Here is a 25543-nt window from a genome sequence, read left to right as displayed (position 1 = left end):
TATTATGCTATATGATAGTTACAGTTATCTATTGCTGCATAACAAATGCTCTAAAACTCAGGGACTTAAAACAATAGACACTTAGTGTCTCACAGTTCCTGTGGGATCAGAATCCAGGAGCAGCTTAGCTGGCCAGTTCTGGCTCAGGGTATCTCAGGAGGCTGCAGTCATTTGAGAACTGACTGGGGCTGGAGGACCCACTTGCAAGCTAACTCCTGTGGCTGTTGACCTGAGGTTTCCATTATTTCCCTGTGGACCCCTGCACAGGGCTGCTCGTGACAGCCAGATGGCTTTCCCCAAGACGGAAGTCACAGTCTTTTACAACCTGGTCTTGGAAGTGACATACCATCATGCCTGCTGTGTTATATTGGTCACACAGACCAGCCCTGGTACAAAGTGGGAAGGCACCACAGAAAAGGACTAGAGGCAGGGATTACTGGGGCCATCTTGGAGGCTGGCTACCTCAGAGACCTCTTTCACAGATGAAAAATCTGAAGCTGAGAGAGGAATAGCCTACCCAAGGCTACTAAAAATTTTACCAAATTCTTAGTCTTACAGGCACTAAGGCACTAAGGCACATGTAATCCTCCCAGTAACCTTAGGAGGGCATAATGTTCTCTATTTTACCAATGAAGAAAGGAAGGCAGGAAAGGTTGGGTAATTTGCCCAAATCCATGCTCTTAACCACTGCACTACACAGCCTTATTTAAAGCCTCCTCCATCCGACCCCAGATTTCCCAGGCTCTTCCCTGAGGCGTCCTACCCCATCTGTGTATCCCTGGGAGTCTGTCTGGGTTAGTTTCCCAGGCCCGGGTGTGCCCCCCGCACCCTCACTGCCACGTCTGACCGTGTCCCACCCTGCCGGTCCAGGTGCGCTGGACCAAGACTGCGGGCAGCGCATCCGACAAGTTCCAGGAGACGTCAGTGTTCAACGAGACGCTGCGCATCGAGCGCATCGCACGCACACAGGGCGGCCGCTACTACTGCAAGGCTGAGAACGGCGTGGGCGTGCCCGCCATCAAGTCTATTCGTGTGGATGTGCAGTGTGAGTTGGCGCCGTGGGTGCCCCCGCGTGCTCAGCCTGGGAAGAAGGAGGCGGGTGGAAAGGAGGCTGAAGAAACAATAGCTCCATGGAAGAAGACAGTAGAGACCTTCTTATCTCTCCCGGACGAGAGGGGCATATCTGCTGTTCCTCCAATGTGCATCATCCTATACAATTCACACATATCCGTCCGTAATCTGTATGGACCTTGCAACGTCCCTCTAAAGTGGTCAGGGAGGGGCCTCTGGGTGGCTCAGTCGGCTAAGCCTCCAACTCTTGGTTTGGGCTCAGGTCATGATCTCACTGTTGGCGAGTTCAAGCCTTGTGTGGCTGTCAGCGCAGAGCCCGCTTGGGATTCTCTCTCTCCCTCTCTCTACCCCTCCCTCCCTCTCTTGCCCTCAAAGTAAATAAACTTAAAAAAAAAAAAAGTTGTCAGGGAGGGCAGGACAGTTTGGATTATACTCTTTTTCACAGATGATAGGAGGTACCAAGGGTTTGTGTTTGTGACTTGTTCACCTGCAAAGGTGCTCTTGACTCTGGTCCAGTGCCCTTCCCACAGGACCTCATATCTCTGCTTTTGTCCCAAGGGTACCTCTGAATCTTCCCTACCCCCACCACCTACATAACCAAGCACCCCTCAGTCCTTGCTGCTGGTTGAATGAGAAGCCCCTAGTCCCTACCTACCTTCCATGGAGATACCCCATTAACCCCAAGAGGCTATTTTACTGCTTGCCACCTGCCTCTGTGCTCACCCAGGCTGACCCTAGGTACCCAGAAACCGTAGAGCCAACCCAAGGGGCCTCTCTGGCACCATCTTAATTTCTGCAATGATTCTACCCATTAACTATGCCTCACGCCCCCCGGTGAGACCCCCAAGTGGTGACCACTGGAACGTTAGACCCTTCTGTCTCCCATCAGCCACCCAAGGGCCTGCCAAACCCTGGGGCTGAGGATCATTTTTTAAGTTATTGGTGCTGGAAGGGGCTGGCAGACATGGCTTAGGTGTCATCAATGCCTTACCTCCACCCATGGCCTTTGTTATGACTTCTGTCCAAGGGGGCTGTGCAAGGAAAGAGTGACGGGATGTTGGAATGCCTCTTGTGGGATGTTAGACTGTGGGTTGTTGATTCCTGTGGTTCACAACACTGGCTGTACATTAGAATGTCTAGGGGCTCTTGTTTTGGTTTAATGTTTATTTATTTATTTTGAGAGAGAGTGTGTGTGTGTGAACAGGGGAGGGTAGAGAGAGAGGGAGAGAGAGAATCCCAGGCAGGCCCTGTGCCATCAGTACAGAGCCTGACATGGGGCTTGATCCCAGGAACTGCAAAGATCATGACCTGAGCCCAAATCAAGAGTTGGACGCTTTACTGATTGAGCCACCCAGGCCCCTCCTAGAGGATCTTATAAAGAAAATACTGATGCCTGGGTCCCACTTCCAGAGATTCTGATGTAATTGGGGGTGGGGCCAGCATCGGGATTGTTTTCATTTCTTTTTTTTTTTTTAAGTTTATTTATTTTTGACAGAGAGAGAGAGAGAGAGAGCGCGAGCACAAGTGGGGGAGGGGCAGAGAGAGCAGGGGTTGGGGGTGGGGAGCGAGACACAGAATCTGACTCAGGCTCCAGGCTCTGAGCTGTCAGCACAGAGCTCGACGTGGGGCTCGAACCCACAGACTGTGAGATCATGACCTGAGCCAACATTGGATGCTTAACCAACTGAGCCACACAGGCGCCCTGGGATTTTTTCTTCAACTTTTTTTTTTTTTTTTTTTTTTTTATTGAGGATTAACTTACATCCAATAGAGTTAACTAATATTTTTTTAAATGTTTACTTTTTAGAGCGAGAGACAGAGTATGAGTGGGGGAGGGGCAGAGAGAGAGGGAGACACAGAATCCAAAGCAGGCTTCAAGCTGTCAGCACAGAGCCCGATGAGGGACTTGAACCCACAAATCGCGAGATCATAACCTGAGCCGAAGTTGGACGCTTAACGAACTGAGCCACCCAGGCGCCCCTAGAGTGCACTAATCTTAAATGTACAGTTCAATGAATTCTTATGTGTATGCCTATGTAAACACCAACCAGGTCAAGAGCATTTCCAGGACCCCTGACAGTTCCCTCATGCTCCCTCCCAGTTCAGTAATCTCCTTAGAGGCAATCATTCTTGTGACTTTTGACACCATCAGTGAGCTCTGCCAGGCTTTGGTATTAAAAAAGAAAATCTCCATGTGATTCCAGTTTACCAGTGAAGAAAGAGGCCCAGAGAGAGAAGGGACTTAGGCAGGCCACACTACAAATTAACAGGTAACCTTGGATTTGGACAGTGCCCTGATTTCCAGTGTGCCCTGCTTCCTCCATCCCATGATGGGAGGGTGAAGGTAGACACCCCCATGCAGTTCCTGTGAGGGACAGCTAGGAAGCCATGAAGTCCATTCCCCTGCCTCTAACAGGTTGGTCAAGCAAGCAGGGCTGGGACGCCATCTGACTCTCCGGAGGCATCCCTTGAGGGTGGCTTAGCTTTCCTGGGGGGCTGCCAGGAGCCCAAGCCCCCCACCATGGGGGTCACCCAGCCCTGACCTCACTGGGGCTGTGTCCTTGCAGACCTGGATGAGCCTGTGCTGACGGTGCACCAGACAGTGAGCGATGTTCGAGGCAACTTCTACCAGGAGAAGACGGTGTTCCTGCGTTGTACTGTCAACTCCAACCCGCCTGCCCGCTTCATCTGGAAGCGGGGCTCCGACACCCTGTCCCACAGCCAGGACAATGGGGTCGACATCTATGAACCCCTCTACACCCAGGTCAGGATGGACGGCAGCTGGCCTGTCTCCTCACGGCTCCCCCCACACTCTTCCTTGTGCACCCAGCAAGGGAGGGGAACATGGGGACTGAGGCCTCATGATCTGGTGTTCCAGGGGCTGCCCTGACTCTAATGATTCTGTTCTGACCTCAGAAGCATGCGTTCTGATTGGGCTTCAGAAAACTTGGGCCAGATGAGATCAGGACAGAAAGGTCAGGGAGCAGTGGTGAGGACAGCAGAGTCCCCAAGGCAGCGTGTCTTCCTGGAACATCGCTTGTTAGAAAAGTCACCCCCGAGGGGTGGATGTGTCATCCCTGCATGCACATGGTGGGGTGGGGGGCTCCTGGGCAGGCACAGCAGGAGTTGGGGGGCAGAGAGATGACTGTGCTTCCCATGGGTCCCCTCCAGTCCCAGGAGATGGTGATGAATCTGTCCTGCCAGGGGAGTCTTTCAGAGGTGGCTATCCCTGGTGGCTGTCAAAGCTCCCCATGTGGACGTGGCCTGTGGGCCAACCCCATGTCTGTATACGTTGTAAGACAGGGCAGGATTCCTTCCTTATCCTCCCTTTCCCAGAGCAGGAAAGCTGAGGCGTGGTCCTGGCTGTGTGTACCAGGACATCGCATCCAGAGACGCTCAAGCTCAAGCAGAGAGTGCAGTATCCATCCCAGGCTCAGGCTCCCTGGGGATAAATGGTGTGGAGGTTGGAAAGATAGGAATGAAAATAGGAATTTGCTTCAGCCGCTGGTGCTGGGTGAATGTGTGCGGGATCCCCAGAGACCCAAGCAGGCCCCTCAGCCCAGTGATGTGCTCCTGCCCTAGGGGGAGACCAAGGTCCTGAAGCTGAAGAACCTGCGGCCCCAGGACTACGCCAGCTACACCTGCCAGGTGTCTGTACGCAACGTGTGCGGCATCCCGGACAAGGCCATCACCTTCCGGCTCACCAACACCACGGGTACAGGACTGCCCTGCCCATGCCCTTTGCCCACCTGGCTCACTCCCCAGCCAGGAGAAAGTGCCCCACCCCACACAGGACTCCAGGCACGTCACCATTAGTGCGTCCCCTCCTCCTCCACGCCTGCTCCCTGACTTCTCCCCTCTCTTCTCCCTCTAGGCCTTCTCCAACCCCATGGTTTCCCTGGACCCCACCCCTCCCCCAGCCCTGCCTCGTGGTCCCCTAAGACCCCACCTCCTTGTCCTCTTAGCACCACCAGCCCTGAAGCTGTCTGTGAATGAAACTCTGGTGGTAAACCCTGGGGAGAATGTGACGGTACAGTGCCTGCTGACAGGCGGTGATCCCTTACCCCAGCTGCAGTGGTCCCACGGGCCGGGCCCGCTGCCCCTGGGTGCCCTGGCTCAGAGCGGCACCCTCAGCATCCCTTCAGTGCAGGCCCGGGACTCTGGCTACTACAACTGCACAGCCACCAACAACGTGGGCAATCCTGCCAAGAAGACCGTCAACCTGCTGGTGCGATGTACGTGGGTCCAGAGGGGTGGGAGGGAACTCGGGAGGCAGACAGCATCCCTGTCCTCCAGGAACTGCCAGTGACCTAGGAAAGGGGCCTGTCTGCTTCCTTTTCGGGGATGAGATATGCCGAGGAGGCGTGTTCCAGGCACTGTGATTTCCCCGCAACTCAGGTGTCTGCCCGCGGGCAGCAGGACCACGATTTGTAGAACGTTTTATTTATAATCTCCTCTCCCAAATATCATCTCAACAATGGAAGAAGGGAGAAGGGCTGGCGTTGATTACCTACATTTTTTTTTTAGATTGGGAAACTGAGGCTGCGAAAAGCTAAATGTGGACATTCCAGTCTGCAAGAGAAATTTCCTCTCTTCCCGTACAATGGTTTCTACCTTTTTATTTATTTATTTATTTATTTATTTATTTATTTATTTATTTATTTTTATTATTTTTTTAAATGTTTATTTATTATTGAGAGACAGTGAGAGATAGAGCATGAACATGGGAGGGGCAGAGACAGGAGGAAACACAGAATCCGAAGTAAGCTCCAGGCTCCGAGCCGTCAGCACAGAGCCCGACGCGGGGCACAAACCCACAAACCGCGAGACCATGACCTGAGCCGAAGTCGGACGCTCAACCGACTGAGCCACCCAGGCGCCCCTGGTTTCTACCTTTTTTTTTTTTTTTTTTTTTCCAACATTTTTTTTTTAAATGTTTATTTATTTTTGAGACAGAGAGAGAGCATGAACGGGGGAGGGTCAGAGAGAGAGGGAGACACAGAATCCGAAACAGGCTCCAGGCTCTAAGCTGTCAGCACAGAGCCCGACGCGGGGCTCGAACTCACGGACCGCGAGATCGTGACCTGAGCCGAAGTGGGCCGCTTAACCGACTGAGCCACCCAGGCGCCCCTCTACCTTTTTAATGGAGTTAAATGAAAGTAACATACATTTGCACATACCTCATATGCAAATCTTTATTAGCAAAGCGTGTCAGTGAGTCTGAAGGTAATTAGTAAATGTAAAAATGATACAAAACTTGGGGGCGCAAATGAAGTACAAACACTTCCCTTATGAAACTTCAGCCTCATTAGCTGCTCCGTGTGATCTTGATTTTGCTCATGTGCTTTACAGAGAGAACTTTAAATTCTTCTGACTTAGGAGTAACCTTAGGTTGTTTGTTTGTTGTTTATTTGAAAATTTTAAAGATCTCGGCTTGATTCCAGCTCTTTAGCACTTGAAAATAAAGTACAGCTTCTGTCAAATTCAGTGGAGAATCTTCTGATGAAATGGACTTTCCTTTTGTTCTTCCCTCACCAACCAGTCTCTCTCTGACTCTTCTCACAAAAAGAAGCTAGCTCTCAGTGACTTTTTACTCAACCAGAGCAAGAAACACAGTAGCCAGATTGTTGCTGATGACTATTTCTTCCTCTGATGGTTCTTCTTCTGTCAGATTAGTTTTCTCCACCTAATTACATTCGGGGCCTTTAAAACCTGGGTTCGTGAGGTTGCAATTTACATCAGATACTTACGGTTACCTCTTAGGGTGACATACAGCCTGCTTTGCCCGGGCCAGTCCTGGTTCATGGCCATTGTGCCACGGACCTATTGAATCAGCACCCAAATATTAAGAATGCTGTCTACCTCTTGGCTACGTCAGACAATATTCAGGTTTTTCTTTTTCTTTCTTTTTTTTTTTTTTAACATTTAGACTTTTCAAAAAAGGCTAGACCTTTCATTTTTCCAAACTCTGTGTTTTTATGTAACGTCATGTAAAATTATCGTATTAGGCTTTCATTATAAAAATTACACAAACTTATTGCAAAGACTCAAACAGGACAACAGGATAAAATGTGCAAATTAAAATTTCCCCTCAGTTCCACTCTTTAGATAGAAGTACTAGTACATTCTGGCACATCTTTCCAAAATTTGTATTTTGCATATTCAAGGTTTAGAAAAGAACAAAAATAAAGCAGCACAGCCGTTAAGAGCGTAGGCTGAGTCTGAATTCAAGGTTGGCTACTTCTTCGGGCAAGTTCCTTAAACTGTCTGAGCCTCAGTTCTGTCCTTTGTAAAATGGGGACAGGAAAGTGCCTCCCTCAAAGACTGTGGGATGGGTTAAATGAGTCAACCCATGTAAAGGGCTTAGAACAGTGCCTCTCACATAGTGGATGTTCAATCAACAGTGGCTAGAACAATTACTAAACCTACTTTTCTGCAGCCAGCTTTTTTGAACTTTTCAAAATGCATCTGAACAAGCAGAACAATTTCCAAGTAAAGTGATGGTTTCTCTTGGGGGTGGGATGGGGTTGTAGCCCCCAGCCTGCAGGGAGGGCTGGTTCAAGGAGAGAAGCTGGGTCTGGATGGGGGTGGGACATAGAGCCTTGGCTTTGGGCCAGCCCCAGCCACCCTTCCCTCCCCATCCACCTGTAGCCATGAAGAATGCTACGTTCCAGATCACCCCAGACGTGATCAAAGAGAGTGAGAACATACAGCTGGGCCAAGACCTGAAGCTGTCATGCCATGTGGATGCGGTGCCCCAGGAGAAGGTGACTTACCAGTGGTTCAAGAATGGCAAGCCGGCACGCATGTCCAAGAGGCTGCTGGTGACCCGAAACGACCCTGAGTTGCCTGCCGTCACCAGCAGCCTAGAGCTCATTGACCTGCACTTCAGTGACTATGGCACCTACCTCTGCGTGGCCTCCTTCCCAGGGGCACCAGTGCCTGACCTGAGCGTCGAGGTCAACATCTCCTCTGAGACAGGTGGGCAGCTGAAGCAGCATGGGGTGTGTGTGTGAGGGAGCTGGAGAGGCCCATAGAGGGGAGGTGGGGACAGTAGCTTGAAAAAAGGAGGCCACAGTGAGGGGAACACCATTTGTTCATGTTGCACACATTTATTAAGCACCTATTATATGCCAGGCATTGTGCTAGGCTCGGGGGTAGAGTGGTGGGCAGATAAGCTCTGCTTACATTGAACTAAGTGGGAAGGCAAACGTTGTTCAGATAGTCTCACAGATAAATATATGACTGCAAACAGTGATACGTGAGTGTCAGGAAAGAGTTTCCTCAGAATGTTTGATCTGAGATCTGAGGGAGGGGCAGGTTTTACTAGGCAAAGGAGAACAAGGGAGGGTGGAAGAGAAAGGCAGGCCAAAGAATCAGCATGTGCAAAGGCACTGGGGCAGGTAAGCGCATGGGTCATTTGGAGCACCCAAGGAGAGTGCGACTGGGAGAATGGAGTGAGATGTGAGAGAGTGGAGGGGCCAGCAGGGGCAAGATCATGCAGGGATTTGGGTCTTTATTCCGATAATAATAAATAAGAATAATGAAATAATGACTAACATTTATTGAGTGTTTACTATGTGTTCTGATGATTTCATATTGATGTCATTTACCTTCATGGTTTACCTTATGGGATAGTTTATCATCAGTTTTGAGAGATGAAGAAACGGGCTCAGAGAGTTTAAGAGACTTACCTAAGGTAACAAACAATAAGTGGTGTAGCTGGGATTCAAACTCGAGCAGTCTGACTTTAGAGCCACACCTGAAGGGTTTTCATTTTATGCATGACGGAAGTTTGGAAGGGATAATTTCCAAGAGAGTTTCTAGAATCTTATCTCCAGCCCCTAGCCCCTTGCACTGAGGAGCTGGCTGACTTTGACTAAGCCTCTTTAATTCTCTGGGCCTCCGTTTCACCTCTGTGAGACATTGAACCAGATGGCCTCGGAGGTGCCTTCGAATCCTGACTTTTGCACAGGGAGACGACTTCGTGTCCGGGGAGAGTATCCCTTACAAGGGGATCCCATAGCTGGGATACAGGACGAGAGAGGGAAGATGAGGTGGGAAAGGCAGAGACGGGAACAGGACCCTTGGGTTTGCAGACGCGAGGAGTTTGAGTTTTAACCTGAGGGCACTGCAGCCTCAAAGCGGGGAGACAACAGCCCTTTAGCGTGTGAGGGCACAGAAGGTTGGGGAGCTGGGATGTTTTAGAAACAGGGAAATCAACGGGGCGCAGGGCCATTTCCTCCATTTGGCTCATCAGCCTGATGCCTGTGGCACGGAAGCTTTTTAAGGTCTTGTGGAAATGATTCAGACCTGGAAAAAGAAATTAATTGGCTCCAAAATACAAAGAGAAAACTGTAAAATTAAAGCCAACACATGTATAAATGTTTACAGAGTATAAATTATGCTAACTAGATAACTGGACCTCAGCTTGCCTTGTAGAGTTATTTATAATTCATATTTGATGTCGGACATTTTAATTTGGTCCATGTCATGTGGGATGGGACCCATGGAAGTCTTTTAAATTTTTTTTTTTTAACGTTTATTTATTTTTGAGACAGAGAGAGACAGAGCATGAACAGGGGAGGGTCAGAGAGAGAGGGAGACACAGAATCTGAGACAGGCTCCAGGCTCTGAGCTGTCAGCACAGAGCCCGATGCGGGGCTCGAACTCACGGAGTGCAAGATCATGACCTGAGCCGAAGTCGGCTGCTCAACCAACTGAGCCACCCAGGCGCCCCCATGGAAGTCTTTAAAAGACTCTCCAGTTGGGTGATGTGTTGGGTTGGATTAGGTTTGGCAGTGAATAACAGAAAATCCCGAAATGCTACTAGTGGCTTAAATGAGGTAGATGTGTACTATTTTTTCTGGTAAAAGTGAGCAGTCTGGGCTGGAATAATGGCTCTGCTCCACCAAATCCTCAGGGCCCCAGGCTCCATCTTGTCTTGTTACCCTTAGCGTGCACCGCCTTGTCCACAGTGGCAGTACCAGCTGCAGCCATCAATCTGCATTCCAGCCTGCAAGGAGAAGGAAGGGAAGAGGGGTACAGCCTCTCCCTGTGAAGAACCTTATTTTCTGTCACATCCCATTGGCCAGAATTTGGTCACATGGCCACAGCTAGCAGGCTAGGGGACATCATGGTTATTCTGGCTGTGTGCCCTGCTAAACTCCAGACATTCTATTACTTTGGGAGGAGGGGTAAGGATGTTGGAGGACCGACTAGCGATCTGTAATAGCACTCCAGAAGACAAGATGGAAGCTTTAATTAGAGCAGGGCCAGTGGGCAGGAGAGAGGGGGTTGAGGGAAGGCATCCTTTGGTAGAACTGTTTAAAAGTGGAACCCCCTTTTGTTGGGGTAAAGGGAAAGAAGGAATAGGCCAGGATGACTTCAGCCCTTTTTCTGAGTTGGGAGACCCTCGGGGGTGCAGGAGGTGGGGAGAATGGGGGGAGGCGAGTTGTGCTTTGGAGATGCTGAGGGATCTTTGGGACATCAGGGATGCGCGAGGGAGGCTCCTAGGGGGAGGGGAGCAGAAGCCTCACGGCAGAGGCTAGCGGGGAGCTCTAACCTTGCTCCTACCCGCTTCCCCACCGCAGTGCCGCCCACCATCAGCGTGCCCAAGGGCAGGGCCGTGGTGACAGTGCGGGAGGGCTCGCCCGCTGAGCTGCAGTGTGAGGTTCGAGGCAAGCCGCGGCCGCCGGTGCTCTGGTCCCGCGTGGACAAGGAGGCAGCGCTGCTGCCCTCGGGGCTGCCCCTGGAGGAGACTCCGGACGGGAAGCTGCGGCTGGAGCACGTGAGCCGCGACATGAGTGGGACCTACCGCTGCCAGACGGCACGGTATAATGGCTTCAACGTGCGCCCCCGCGAGGCCCAGGTGCAGCTGAACGTGCAGTGTGAGTCCCATCGCCCCACCTGGACCACATCAGAGCTGTCCCTCCCGGTTCGCAGCCTGGCCTGCCCCCCTCTTCACCCCTTCGTACACTCCAGTCCAACCAGCCTCCGCCAAGTACTGCGGATACCCCTAACACCTTGCCACCCCCGTGTTCTAAGGTGGGAAGTCTGACCCTTGTCACACTTCCAATACCAAGTGCCCCTCACCCCCATCTGCATTCCCAGGGACCCAGTGAGCAAAGAATAACTGATTTTGACAGGTAGACACGGGAGTTTGAAAGACTCTCAAGGGAGCACGTTGTGTCTGAGACTATAACGATGAGAGTTAACTCACCTTGTGCCAAGCACTACTCTAAGAGCATTTTAATGCATGAACTTATTTAACCCTCCACAGCCCTATAAATAGACTCTATCATTCCCTTATTTTTACAAATAGAGAAACCGAGTCCCAGGATAAGTAACTTGCCTAACGCCTCACTAGCTAGTTAGAGGCAGGGCTGAGATTTGAACCTAAGGCAACTAGCTCCGGGGATCATGCTCTAAACCCCGACGTTATGCTGCTTTTTCGCTACACGGTAGGGTGAGGGGACCCTTTGAGGCAAGACTAAAGGCCCAGTCTGGGAAGCACGGCTGGAGGAAATGGCCGGGAGGGGGGTGGGTATCTGCAGGTCAGGGAGTTCTGAGCGTGGCCATTGTGTTATGTTGCGAGCGTGTATCCGCTCTGAGATCCTTCCAGGCTGCGGGGTGCGGGAGCAGGGTCGAGTGCGTCGCTTTCAATGGGGCCGCTCCTCAAACCCCACTCGGCCCCGCTGACCGCCGCCCCCGCCGCCCCCACCCCCAGTCCCGCCGGAGGTGGAGCCCAGCTCCCAGGATGTGCGCCAGGCGCTGGGCCGGCCCGTGCTGCTGCGCTGCTCGCTGCTCCGAGGCAGCCCCCAGCGTATCGCCTCGGCTGTGTGGCGCTTCAAAGGGCAGCTGCTGCCTCCGCCGCCGGCTGTCCCCGTCGCCGCCGAGGCTCCCGACCACTCCGAACTGCGCCTCGACGCCGTCACCCGCGACAGCAGCGGCAGCTACGAGTGCAGCATCTCCAATGACGTGGGCTCGGCCACCTGCCTCTTTCAGGTCTCGGGTGAGCGTCCCGTGGGTCCCGCCCCACCCAACCACGCCCACCTGGGACCAGGCTCCACCCCAACTCCAGCCCCCGCCCACTCCCGGACTGGGCCGCGCCCCTTTCCAGTTGCTCGTACTGGGTTCAGGCCCCTGCCTTCCCAAGACCCGCCCATGCCGGGTCTAGGCCCCGCCCATGCCGCCCGGACCTAACCATGACGTCGTTTACAGCCAGATCCCCTCCAGACAGGCTAGATCCCTTCGCCCACGCCCACTCCAGGTGTAGATCGTCTCAAGGTCCGCTTGTACGTGTCCTAAGCCCCCCTCCCCCCGCCCCCGTTTTAGCTCAGCCCCGTTCCTTGGCCTCGGACAGCCCTGCCTGTCTCAAACCCCTCCTTCCCCGGGTTTAGGCTTCTCCCCTCCAGCCCCTGGAGCTCCAAGTTTGGGCCCTTCCCTCTAAAGACCCGCCCACACCACGCCTAGGCCCTAGTTGCCTGACGCATAGGCTTCACCCCTTCTAGCCTCGTCCAATCCCAGCTCTCCATTTCTTGCTTTTTTTTTTTTTTTTTTTTGGTAGCAGGTACGCTCCAGCCCCACCCACACCAGGTTTAAACCCGCCCACTCAAGTCCTGGGCACCGCCCCATCCCAGCCATCACGTTTCAAGCCCCTCCGCTTTAATCCGTGGCCCCAGAAGCTGCGCGTGGGGGACTCCCTCTTTTCGTGACCGCAGGCCCAATATGAGGGGCCAGAGCTGTAGCTTAGAGGAGAGAAGACGACCCTCAGCAGCCTCTCTGGAACGTCGTGGGTGGCTCTAGTCCTGCCAGCACACATTTCCTGAGCTGTCACCCCACAGATTCAGGCCCCTCGGTACCCAGAAATCCCTCTCAGCCCATCTCATCATCAAGTCACTCCCGGGTGGGCTGTTTGGGGCTGCAGGCGGGCCTGGGTGAGTCAAAGGGCTGAGGTGAGGGCCGAGGGGAATGCATAGTGGCCAAAGGAGTTGCTGATCCCCCCCCTCTCTTCATGAGGGAGAGTTGGTTCCCCACCACTAGACCTGGTGGCAGCACCCCAGGAGGAGAGCCACAGTTGTGCCTGTGCCCTTCTGCACCCCAAGCTCTCCCAACAGACCCTACTGACTGGGTGCCCCTTTAGTCCTCATTTGGATTTCCTCACTCAACAGCAAGGGGCCAGGACGGGTCACTTCCCAGCCCTTCCCCACCCCACCCAGCCCTGCCAGCCAGAGGCCCCTGTGACATTTCCCACCTCCTTCCCCTCTCCCCTGTTCTCCCATACTTTCCTTGTCTCCCCACCTTTTTGTCTCTCTCTGTCCTTCTCCTTTCTCTTCTCTTCCTTGTACCTCAATATCCTTACCCTTCTTTGTGTCTTTTTCCCCATCCTCTTTCCTGTGTCCTCTCTAATATCCCTCCCCCGTGTCTTCCCAAATTTCTCTTTTCTCTGGCTTTTCCTTGGCCTTTCCTCTCTGTTCTCACCAATACTACCTCTTGGAATTCCCAATCTCCCTTTTCTCCATTTCCCACCTTCCCTGTGACTGCACCTCATTCTCCCAATCTCCTCCTCTCCCACCGTCTCCTCTTGTCACTATATTCCCTTTCTCTTTGTCTCCCCATGCCCTCTCTCTGTTCCTCGCCATCTTCCTCTGTCTCCCTTTCCGGCACTCCCTCTCTCTGTATCTCTCCCCATCCCCCACCCTCCCCGGCCCCACGCCCCCATCCCCATCCTCTCAGCCAAAGCCTACAGCCCGGAGTTTTACTTCGACACCCCCAACCCCACCCGCAGCCACAAGCTGTCCAAGAACTACTCCTATGTGCTGCAGTGGACCCAGAGGGAGCCTGACGCTGTCGACCCCCTGCTCAACTACAGACTCAGTGTCCGCCAGGTGGGCCAAGGGGGACAGGGGCCCGGGTGCAAGCTGACCCTGGGAATGTCCATCAAGCCATGGGAAGGGGTTGGAGGCAGGGCCTGACCCCCTTAGAGACAACTCTTCAGACCTAGAAAGTGTTCTGGACACAGCAGCAGAAACTGGGAGGCTCTAGGGACCTGCCCCCTCTGGACTCCTGCTCTGGGCACAGGCTTGAGAATTGAGCTGGGTCTGCTGGATTCAGACAGGAAAAAGGGCAGAGCCACCAGCTGTGTTCCCAAAATGTAGAATCTGCTCTTGGGTCAGGAGCTTAAGGTGGGGTGTGGGGTCAGTCTTGTCCACAGGATCTCTAGAATGCAAGGCCAGAGCTATGCGGATGTTTTGTATAGTCTCCTTCGGTGTAGTTCTGCCCAAGGGGCATTAGGTGTGGAGGGTAAAAGTGTGGCTCTGGGGCAGACTGCCTAGGCTAGAATCCAGCTCTGTATGAGCTAGGGCAAACTGCATCTGTTTGGCCTCAGTCTCTTCATCTGTAAAATAGGAGTAATTATAATGTTCCACCTCATAAAAGTGTTATTTTGAGGAGTAAATGAGTTAATAATGGCAAATTACTCTGAATAGCGCCCAGCACACTTTTGTTGTTCGGTACGTGTTGCTATCGCTTACTAAGACAGCTCTAGGAGGCAGGCATAGAAGGAGTGATTGTCCTATCTCACAGATGGGGAAACTGAGGGTCTGGGTTCTTAGTCCTTTATGCTTTCTGCTCCCTGACACTGCCCCCACCCCACCCTCCAAGTCTCACCAGGGCCTGGGCTGGTGCTCTGGTGGAGGGTGTGGCCCGCTGGGCATCTGGGAACTCCCTGTATCTACAGTTGAATCAGCACAACGCCATGGTGAAGGCCATCCCAGTGCGGCGCGTGGAGAAGGGGCAGCTGCTGGAGTACATTCTGACCGACCTCCGTGTGCCCCACAGCTACGAGGTCCGCCTCACACCCTACACCACCTTCGGGGCTGGTGACATGGCCTCCCGCATCATTCACTACACAGAGCGTAGGTGGTGGTGGTGGTGGTGGTAAGGGGGGGCCCATCCCATACCCTGGGGACCCCTTCCAACCTCACCACATGGGTCCAGAGCTTGGGTCCCCCCACTGTGTCGTGTTCTACTCTGTCACCCCTCTGGACCCCAGTCCTGGTTTCGGGAACCCTGTCCCCTGGTGCCAAGCCTGGGCACCCTCTGTGCAGTCCCACACCTCAGTTCTGACTTGGTTTTCCTACTTTGTTTCTCAGCCATCAACTCTCCCAACCTGTCAGGTGAGACAACTCCCTCCCACTTCTTCTTCCCTTTGGGGACACAAAAACTCCCGTGGTGGGAGGAAAAGACCCTGAGAGATACTCAGAAAATGGGTGGAGGCCAGCAGCTGGAAGGAGAAGCCAAGGGGAACAGGGCTGGGCTTGGAGACATGTATATCCAGGATTTATTCTGGGGCTTACAGGTGGTGTGGCGGGGGTAGGGGGGTCAGGGGTGGGAGACGTCTTGAACTCAGGGCCTTTCCTCTTCAGCCAGTACCATTTACGGTCCTTAAAAGAAAAATAGAGACCAGGCTAATCCACATCCCCTGTTCTCTCTGGCAGGGGTACTTAATCTGAGACCCAGGAAGCTGCTCCCCACAAAGGATCTGTGTATAGATAGAATTCAGGGGGGTCCGTGATCCTGGAACATAGAAGGGCATACAATTACTTCTTCATTTTCCCTAACTTCTAGCAGAAGTTTAACATCTCCTTCAGTGATGAACGTAGGCGACAAACCGCAGTAGTAACATCACTACCTGTGACTTTGTCATCAGTACAAACCTGGTGCTTTCACATCACCTTAAAGTTGTTACAGCTATTTCTAAATATCATTAACATTCATTAGAACTTCAAAATCACAGCAGTTATTAGACCCAACACTAGATCTTGTTATTTAATTAGATAATAAAGAAGCCCACTTATTATTATTATTATTATTACAACACAGATTTGTTTTTTAAATATTTTGACAGCTGTATCTCAACATAATTGATTTCCTTTGTAACCCTGTGTATTTCATTTTATGCATCTAAAATTATTATTCTGAGATGGAGTCCTTAGCCTTTACTAGATGACAGAGGGTCTGTGGTGCACAAAGGTTAAGAAGTTCTGTTCTGGGAACAAATTTGTCAGGGGCCCAGTTGCCTGGTTTCTCAAGCCCTGAGATCCTGGGTCCACCGTTTGGATGCACGGGACCTGCCTTGGGGTGGCCAGGGAGGGCAAAGCTGGACCAGGGGACCCAAGGAGCCTGACCCTCTTTGTCTCATCCCCACCCTCACCCCAAAGCAGACAACACCTGCCACTTTGAAGATGAGAAGATCTGTGGCTACACCCAGGACCTGACAGACAACTTTGACTGGACACGGCAGAACGCCCTCACCCAGAATCCCAAGCGCTCCCCCAACACCGGTCCCCCCACTGATATCAGCGGTACCCCTGAGGGTGAGGACATGGCCTGCTGCAAGGAATGAAGGACAGCATCAGGGAGGGGTCTAGTGCCAGGGAGGCCAGTCTGAGGTGGGGAACACAGCCCTTCCCTCAGGGAGCCATAGTCTGAGGGGGAGACACAGCCCTGCCCTCAGGGAGACCCAGTCTGAGGGGGAGACACAGCCCTGCCCTCAGGGAGACCCAGTCTGGGGGGGAGACACAGCCCTGCCCTCAGGGAGACCCAGTCTGAGGGGAGACACAGCCCTGCCCTCAGGGAGCCCCAGTCTGAGGGAGGAGACACAGCCCTGCCCCTCAGGGAGCCATAGTCTGAGGGGGAGACACAGCCCTGCCCTCAGGGAGACCCAGTCTGGGGGGAGACACAGCCCTGCCCTCAGGGAGTCCCAGTCTGAGGGGAGACAGCACCCTGCCTCAAGGAACCCTAATTTGAGGGGGAGACACAACTCTGTCCTCACGGGGATTCGGAAGAAGAGAGAGTACAGTAGAGCTCAGAACTGGCCCAGACTCCGGTGCTGTGCTGAGGCAGGGAGGACAAGGTGCCATGAGGGTCAGATGAAGTCAAGGCAGTGAAGGAATCAGAGGGGAAGAGGCCTGTGTGGGGTGAGGCGGAGGCTGCTGGTGCATCTGCCCCTTCCCAACAGGCTACTACATGTTCATTGAGACATCAAGGCCTCGGGAACTGGGGGACCGAGCCCGTTTGGTGAGTCCCTTGTACAATGCCAGCGCTAAGTTCTACTGCGTCTCCTTTTTCTACCACATGTACGGGAAGCACATTGGTGAGTCGGAGCACCAGGTGGTCTGCCCAAGCGTTGCTGGGGCTGGGAGGAGAGAGGGAGTCCACAGGAGGCTGGGTATTGGCCCATGTGAGGCCTGGGCTTCCCAGCTTAGCTGAATCACATATCCTTGGAGGGGGTGTGGGCAAGGGAGGAAGGCAGAGCCAGCTTGTCTGAGGTTTTGAGATGATGAAGGCTTCCTGAGTCTGCAAAGAAAATGGCTCCAGCCGGACAACATGCAAGTCTTGGAGGAGACGGAGAAAACAGGTAAGAGGATGCATGTATTGAGTGCCTGTCAGGTGCCAGGTGGCCTCCTGGGAGCTCTGTCTCCATGGTCTCATTATCTCTCACAACCAACAGGTGAGGGCGGTGTTACCATATAAATCAGAGAGGTTAAGCATTTTCCCCGAGATCACACAGCAACCCGAGTTGTCTTCCTCCTCCAAACCCTAAACACAGAATTGGGAGGGTGCTGTTTTGTGAGCAATGAGGGGAAGTCCTGCTTCTTAAGTGTGGGTGTACATTTGCCCTTGGAAAGAGATGGTAGGAGAGTCACGTTAATCAACGAACTCATCATTCAGCCGTCACTTCCAGAGCTCCTGCTCTGGGGCCAGGCATCAGGTGCTGCTACGAACAGGACCGACCAGTTCCCATCCTTGGGGCACCCGAAGTCAAGTGGGAGAGACAGGCATTGAACAGCTAATTGCAGCAGATAAGATTGAGCGGCCACTGTGACACATGTCCACAGCAAGACAGGGGCCAAGACAGCTGGTAACAGGGACTGACTGTGGGGGCTGAGTTATGGAAAACTCTGCTGAGGAAGTGACAGTCTTTAAAATTTTTATTATTTGTTTGTTCACTTATTTAGGGGACAGGCCATGTATTTTGCATGGGTCAAAGGTACAAAAGGTACATAATGAGAGCCCCCTGCTCGTCTCAGTCCTCCTGCTGCCTAGAACCCTTTCCCACAGGCAACCACTGCACTTAGACTTGGGGGCAAGTTTCCAGAAACGCTTTATGCCTACAGAAGCCAGTACATGTGTGTTTGATTTTGCCCCCTTTTATACACACTGTTCTGTGTCTTGCTTCTCCCTCTGAACTGTACATCTTGGGAATCATGCCTTATCAGACCACAGAAAGTTTCACAGTAGAGGAAGTGACTTTAAGCAAGGGTAGACCTAATGGCTCTTTATGGACAAGTCTCCCCAGCTAAAGTAGTGGGTCACGCTGAACTGATTAGCCAGGATGGGGTAGGATGGAAGGTTCTGCGTCCACTGGGGCCTCCAGACCATCCACCCAGACCAATGCACTCGTGGCTGGGTCTGGAATTTGTGGGAAGATTCCTGTGGGGTAGGTGGGTTGGGTGACCAGCCCTGCGCTGCCCAGGCCTGTCGTTTCCATTTGGCTCCTCATTTGGCCTTCCTGAGGAAGACTCTGTAAGCATCAGATCTGGACAGGAGGACTTTCCAGTAGGGATGCCATGGAGGGGCCCCCTGTCCCATGTCATGTTACTGCCCTGCCCTGCCCTCTTCATCACCATACTTTCTAGGCCTCCAGTACCTGATCCGGTCCCTGCCTCCTTCTCTGACCTCATTTTCTGCCACTCTCCCCCTTGGCTCCTACTCAGCTTGAGCACACTGGGCTCCTTGCTTTCCTTTAAATACTCAGGGCAGGTTCTTGCCTTAGAGGACTTTGCTCATGATGTTCCCTGGACTGGAACACTCTTCTCCTCCCCTCATTCAAGGTCTCCTCCTCAGAGAGGTCCCTGAAAGCCCCAACTAAAATACCTCTTTATTCCTTTCCCTGCATTGTTATCTTTATCATGCCCATCACCAATAGAATGTAAGCTCCAGGAAGGCAGGGGTCTTTGTCTTATTCACTGATGTATATCTAGTGTCTAGAACAGCCCTTGGCACGTAGTGGTGCTTCATTAGTTGAATGAATGAATGAGAGGGAGGTCTGAGATTCATGAACCCAAAGTAACTTCTAACCATGAGGCTCTATGAAAGTCCTTTTTCAGTTGTGAGGATAGTCATGAAAGGTTCTTCAGTCAGCATTTAATTATTGAGAACCAATACCAGTTTGATGCAGACTTTCCCTCAAAGAGTCAAATGAGGAGGAGATGTTAATCCCAGTAACTATCACACCACAGAGCAGAGAGTGGTCTGGGCCTGGAGGGCTGCAGTTGAAGGACCCAGGGTTCACAGGACACATAGAGGGCTCCCAACTCAAGCCTAGGAAGACTTCTTGGAAGAGAGGACATTGCAAGAAGGATTTGGCCAGGGGAATGTGGTAGGGGAGGGAGTCTCAGGCAGCTGGAAAAGCCTGAGCAAGAGCCCAGAGGCTGGAAAGCTGGGGTATATCTAGGCTCCAGCATGTAGTCCACTTTGGCTTTGCAGGAGGCAAGGAAGATAGGGAAGAATGAAGTGAGCAGGCCCACCATTAAGGGAGGCTGAAGGTCTTGGGCCCTGGCTGATCCCTGTGAAAGGCGGTCCGGAAGCCCCCCGAGCAGGGGAGATGCTGGAGATGAGGGGGTGCTCAGGGGAGAGGACAGAAACCCAATTTTTGTTTAAGTAGTAAAAAGGAGGGGTTCCCCCATTAGTGTCCTGGGGGCAGGGTGGTGGAGGAAGAAGAAAAGGTGGAGATTGAGGGGGATAGGAACAGGGGGAAGAGCTCCAGGACAGGGAAGAGAGAAAGGCCCCTTTGGAGCTGGTGAGGAGCCTGAAAAGTATTGGGGCTTGCCTCCTGGCCCCCTGGAAGCTTGCTGCAGCCCTGTCGTGGCCCCATCTGTCGGTGAGGGTCCCCACCCAGGCCTAGCTCTGCTGCTTGGGAGGGGGTGTTTCTTGCTGTCCAGTTCCCTCCTCTTCCTTCCTCTGCTACCCCACCTGGCAGCTCTGGGCACCAGCTGTCCCCAGACCTTGTGTCTCGCTGGCTCTCCTCAGTCTAAGCCAACTCCTTTCATCTCAGGCAGGTAACATTTGGTGGCTCTCCCCCACCGGGGGTCTGTCTATCTGGTGTCACAGATGGTGTGCCTTTGTCTGTGGGCAGAGCCATGGAAATGCCAGCCACCGGGCACTGTCTAAGATTGATTCCCCTTCCCTCTGAGCCAGGTCTTTCACATCACTGGGGGCTTGAGGTGGGCCGGAAGAGCCAGGAAGGGGCATGACATCGCCTGGGTGCTCTTAGCCAAGCCATGATTCCCTCCTTCTTTTCCGGGGCTCCCAGCACCTCCAGAATTCCAGGCCTCTGTGGCTGTGGGCAATGGGCCTCAGCACCCTCCGTCTAATGCCCTCAAAATTGTACTTTCACTGTGCTTACCATGGCTGTGTAGCACAAATACTAACATCTCTCTTTAAAGAAACTCACTGCTCTTGTCCTAGCTTTGTCCTAAGCATCAGTATTAGAGAAACTGTGAGTTGGAAGGACTGGCTTTATTCATTTCTTAAAACATACATATAAGTATTGAAAATTTTAAAATTTTAAAGTCCATCCCTATGCCTCCAGAAATCATCCCATGTATCATGCCCTGCCAGGGGTATGCCCTGTGTGCTTTGGGAATCCTGCTTTGTGCTCAGTCGTAGGCCCTGCTGCCCTGGGATAACTCCACTGTTGAGAGGAGGAAGGGGTGTGTGTGTGTGTGTGTGTGTGTGTGTGTGTGTGTGTATGTGTGTGTATGCCAGGGTGGGGGGAGGATTAGTTGACTAGAAAGGAAGGGGAGAGGGGCACCTGGGTGGCTCAGTTGGTTAAGTCCAACTGACTTTTGGCTCAGGTCATGATCTCACGGTTCATGGGTTCAAGCCCCGCGTTGGGCTCTGTGCTGACAGCTCAGAGCTGGCCTGGAGCCTGCTTCGGATTCTGTGTCTCCCTCTCTCTCTGCCCCTCCCCTGCTCACGCTCTGTCTCTCTCTCTCTAAAAAATAAATATACATTAAAAAAAAAAAAAAAACAAAGGAAGGGAAGAAATGAACGAAAATGTGCAAGTTGTCCTGATGAATTGAAGCCCTGCTGCTGTCTTCTCTTTCCTGTGTGGAGGTCCCTCCCCCGGGAAAATGGGACAGTGAACCAGTCTGGGATGGTGCTGTGGGCAGTGGCAGAGAGGAGGGTTTGGGGAATGTGGAAGGGTAGGGGTGTCCTTGTCCAGACCTCACTGCCCCCCCTCTTCATACCCACCACAGGCTCCCTCAACCTCCTGGTGCGGTCCCGGAACAAAGGGGCCCTGGACACACACGCCTGGTCCCTCAGTGGCAATAAGGGCAATGTATGGCAGCAAGCCCATGTGCCCATCAACCCCAGTGGGCCCTTCCAGGTGAGTCACCGAGTGTGTGGGCCCCCGAGGTTCTCCCAGCCCTTGGGCCATTGCTCTGACCAGGGAGCACTTAGGAGGACTTCATGCTCTTTCTGGGGAGCTGGGGAGAAACTCAGGCAGGGTAGGGGGGGCTTTCAAGTGGACTGAAGGGAAGGGATTGGGGGCTCTGCCTGGCAGAACACCCCTAATCCCTGCTCTCTGACCCCGCCCCAGATTATTTTTGAGGGTGTTCGAGGCTCTGGCTACCTGGGGGATATTGCCATAGATGACGTCACGCTGAAGAAGGGAGAATGTCCCCGGAAGCAGATGGATCCCAACAAAGGTGCCAGATGGGAAGGGATGGGGGAGCCGAATCTATGGGGAGCTGTGTAGGTAGGCACCTGTCCGTATCAGGAGAAGGTGCTGGTGTCTGAATGGTGGTTCAGAGTGACTAGGTGGTGGGATGTGTGCGTCAGTGACTATTTGAGCAGGTGTTGGTGTGTTTGGTACCCACCTTGGGCTCCATGTTGGCTCAGGTTATGGGGCATATGTAGGGCAAGGAGAAGACTAAACTCTGCCCTCCTGTGAACTTACTGAGTTATTTACAGTACCCGAGTGCCTCCTGTGTCTGCGTCCAGGTATGTGTGGGTGCAGATGTGAACGTGTGCCCCACCCCCCAGGGCCAGGTGTTTGTAGTTATAACAGCTGGAATTTGCTGAGTGATGACCATGTACCAGGCAAAGTACAAAGCCCTACATGTATCTGATCTCATTTAATCCTGATGACAGCCCTCTGGGGTAGCACTTACTATTAGACTCATTTTACAGATGGGGAAACTGAGGCCCACTGAGGCCAGTGAGCTGCAGAGCCAGGATTTGGACCCTCTCAGGCTCAAAGTTAACCCCCACCCCACGCCACCAGACGTCTGTGCTTACAAGTATGTCTGTGCACAGTGAGGGCAGTGTCTCACTTTAGGTCCCCCAGAGAGAGGGGGAAGCCTGCTAGTCCCTGACATGCTGAGCTGATCAGAGCCCTGGCCTGTCTCCCTTTTCTCTCCTGTCACAGTGGTGGTGATGCCAGGCAGTGGAGCCCCCCGCCAGCCCCACCCACAGCTCTGGGGGCCCATGGTCATCTTCCTCTTGGCGTTGCAGAGATGATGAGAGCTGCGTGGCCCCCCCACCCGGCCCCTGGCACACCAAAGTGTCTGCATCGTACCAAAGACTGACCCCCGCCAGCCGGGGTGCCCAGGGGCAGGGCCGGCCCGCCAGGGAGGGGGCCTGCATTGGCTGCGAGGATGATCAGAGAACAAGGACAGAGGCCCGGCGCTGAGGCCCTGGAGACAGTCGTTTGACACACGCACACACTCACACACTCACACTCACACACACAGAGATATATTAAAGCACAAGTTTCTATCCGACCTGCCAGCACCTTCTTTTCTGCGGAGACAAGGGACTCGCCCGAATGGCGTCCACCACCCCAGAGACCTCGGCGCCACATAGGCCTTGTCCAACTGCACCTGTGGCGTGTTTCTGACCTTCCCACATTCCTAACTCAAGGCTGAGCCCCGGCCCAGTGGCTTTACCAGACGGGAGCCAGCAGAGGAGCAGACTCAGGAGCCCCACCCTTGGCTGGACTCTGGGACTCCCTGGGATGGGGGAGGCCTGGGTCAAAGGAGGCCAGGGGGTACTTTGTGAGCTCTGTGAATGTCCCCGTGCAGGTGACGGCGAGGGAGGTCAGGCACCTGTTGCACGCACCTCTGTTTACAGGGCGAGAGCTGGAAGGTGGAGATCCCAGGTCACCCTGATCCCTTGACCTGTTCCTTGGACGTCATATCTCACCTCGATGTGCCCCTTTGAAGGGACCTAGCACAGGGTCCTGGGCCTGGGCAGTCTGAAGACTGACACCTTCCCTTCTACCCCATCCAACCCCCACCCCACCCTACGAGGAGCTGGATTCCTGAGAGCACAGTCCCCACCCTAGTCAGCTGGCCTGAATTCAGCACCCACCTGCATCTCCGAGGAGCCAGGAGGGGTGGAGGCCGGCTGTTTTCTGGGGTGAGGCTTGACTTTGAGAGGGGCAGAGGAGAAAGCCTGCTTTTGTGAGTTTGTGCCCCCATGGCATTTGGGAATAGAGTGGAAACTTCATTTCTTATATACTTGGCATGAAGGAGTGCCCTGGATAGGAGGGTATACATAGAGGGGGTGCCCCTGCAAAGCACTGTCTAGTTGGCTGTTCCCTTCCCTGCCCAGGGTCAGTGAAGGGGTGGGGGGTGTGTGTGGTGGTTTGTAGAGCAGCAGCAGAGGGTGGGGCAGTTGCTGGCCTCCACGTTGCCTGGGAGCCGAGCTCATGCCCTGATCCATGAAAGGGCTCCCTGTCCTTGGGTTCTGGGATAGGAACCTAGATGGGCAGGGTGGAATCTAGACCAGTCCTTCTCAACATCACCCGTGAGACCCCATCCAGCCGTCTATGGGAGAGATGAGGACCAGCTCTTTCCAGGGTGAGCCTTCACGCTTGCGTACGTGTGGCTGTGTGTGCACGCACATGTGTGCACGTGCGTGGGCCGATCTGTGTCTGTGTAGCACTGTGGGGACGTCTCTGGGCAGCAGTGTGTGCGAATATGAGTCTGCATGTGCAATTACACATATCTGTCTGTGAGGCCGGGTCTAAACCCTGTCTCAGTGAGTGCCTGTGGATGTCGGCATGCACGTCCGCCTTCAGGAGGGACACGAGTGTTTGTAGGGGGCTGGTGGAATATACCACTTCTGGCCCTAGTCTGTAGTCTCAAGCTGCCTGCCACCACCTGAATTTCTACCTTTCGTCCCCTCTGGATGGCAAAGAGTTTACAGATGACCCTATTGAAATGCAAGCACCTTTGGTGGGGGTTGTCACAGGGATTCACCCGGAGCATTCTGCAGGGACAGTTGCCCAGAAGGGGCAGCACTGCAATGCCAAGAGGCAGGCAGGGGACCAGAGGACAGGCCTGTGTGATCATCATCACCCACAGCTGGCAGGGGGCTGGGCCAGGCCTGGAGCAGGGCCTTCTGACGCCTGACCAGCCCGGCTGCCTTCTTGGCCCAGCCGAGGCCTCGGTCCGAAACGAGTGGCTCCAGGTTCCCAGAACACACTTCCATCACGCCGGCTGGGTATTGTTCCTTAATTGTCCCATCTGTGCAGGGTCTGCTGCCCCAACTAGACTGTGAGCTCCTCCTCTGAGCCTTCCAACCTTCTCCCCCACCCCCGCTCCCAACCTCAACGCCCAGCACAAGTGGGCCTGTTATGGAAACCACAGCGGGCTTTGCCCAGTGGGAAGGATGATATTAATCGGTGGTTCCCAGCCCTGGCTGCAGAAGAGAACCACCTGAGGGTCTTTTAGAGAGCCATGATGCTTGGGTCCTACCCCCAGAGGTTCTGATTTGATTGGACTGGTGTTCAGCCTGGCATCAGAAATGTTTAAAAGCTCCCCAGAAGAACCCGGGAGTGGGAACCAGTGGCCTATCACCTGCCAAGTGCTTCCTTTGTGCCCTTGCTGGGGTGGGTATGGAGATCCAGGGATGAAAAGCACCAGGTACTTCCTCCTTGGGACACTGAGGTCCTGGGTCCTCACGTGTGGATGGGTGAGGCTGGTGTGTGTGTGCGTGTGTGTGTGTGTGTGTGTGCATGCAGGCAGGTCTGCAGGGAGTGTGGGTGTCAGTGTGTATTAGCATTAACAGTGTGCGATGAGAGCACTTAGAGTGTGCCAGTCAGTGTGTGTGGGGGGAGGGCGGGGGGAAGATGGGGTCTGCAAGGAAGGAGTGTCTTTGTGCATCTGTGTGTGCCTGTGATTCAGCACCTCTGTATCAGTGTCACTTGTGCTGTGTGTGTCTTTGAGTGCCTGTGGGTGTCAGCACCGTTGTGCTGGTAGGTGGCCCATCAAGACCCCCAGCCCAGGGGAGACCAGGCTGGCAGGATCCAGTGCATCTCCCCCTGGGGCAGTCTCGCCCTCTGGGTCAGGGTGGCTGAGGCATTTTGTGGCCTTAAAACAGGGAGTCC

General features: G+C 53.5%; 1 protein-coding gene across 4 annotated transcripts in view; it reads left to right on the top strand.

Moving 5' to 3' along the window:
- Positions 1–23468, top strand: part of MDGA1 (MAM domain containing glycosylphosphatidylinositol anchor 1) — a 57336-nt gene extending 33868 nt beyond the window's left edge. For 3 of the 4 annotated variants that reach the window (XM_042986248.1, XM_042986250.1, XM_042986249.1), the window contains 15 exons: positions 871–1045; positions 3639–3835; positions 4654–4786; positions 5037–5306; positions 7723–8052; positions 10665–10961; positions 11801–12085; positions 13810–13961; positions 14813–14990; positions 15228–15251; positions 16296–16451; positions 17096–17230; positions 21402–21532; positions 21746–21854; positions 22577–23468. In XM_042986248.1, the coding sequence (XP_042842182.1) occupies positions 871–1045; positions 3639–3835; positions 4654–4786; positions 5037–5306; positions 7723–8052; positions 10665–10961; positions 11801–12085; positions 13810–13961; positions 14813–14990; positions 15228–15251; positions 16296–16451; positions 17096–17230; positions 21402–21532; positions 21746–21854; positions 22577–22668 (2664 nt within the window). In that variant the 3' untranslated portion in view covers positions 22669–23468. The remainder of the gene's footprint in view (positions 1–870; positions 1046–3638; positions 3836–4653; positions 4787–5036; positions 5307–7722; positions 8053–10664; positions 10962–11800; positions 12086–13809; positions 13962–14812; positions 14991–15227; positions 15252–16295; positions 16452–17095; positions 17231–21401; positions 21533–21745; positions 21855–22576) is intronic. The other variant, XM_042986247.1, reaches the window with a different exon arrangement.
- The last annotated feature ends 2075 nt before the right edge of the window (positions 23469–25543 follow it).

This window comes from Panthera tigris, chromosome B2 (genome assembly GCF_018350195.1).
Source record: "Panthera tigris isolate Pti1 chromosome B2, P.tigris_Pti1_mat1.1, whole genome shotgun sequence".
In the NCBI taxonomy this organism is placed as follows: Eukaryota; Metazoa; Chordata; class Mammalia; order Carnivora; family Felidae; genus Panthera; species Panthera tigris.
This window is presented reverse-complemented; position numbering and strand designations above follow the sequence as displayed.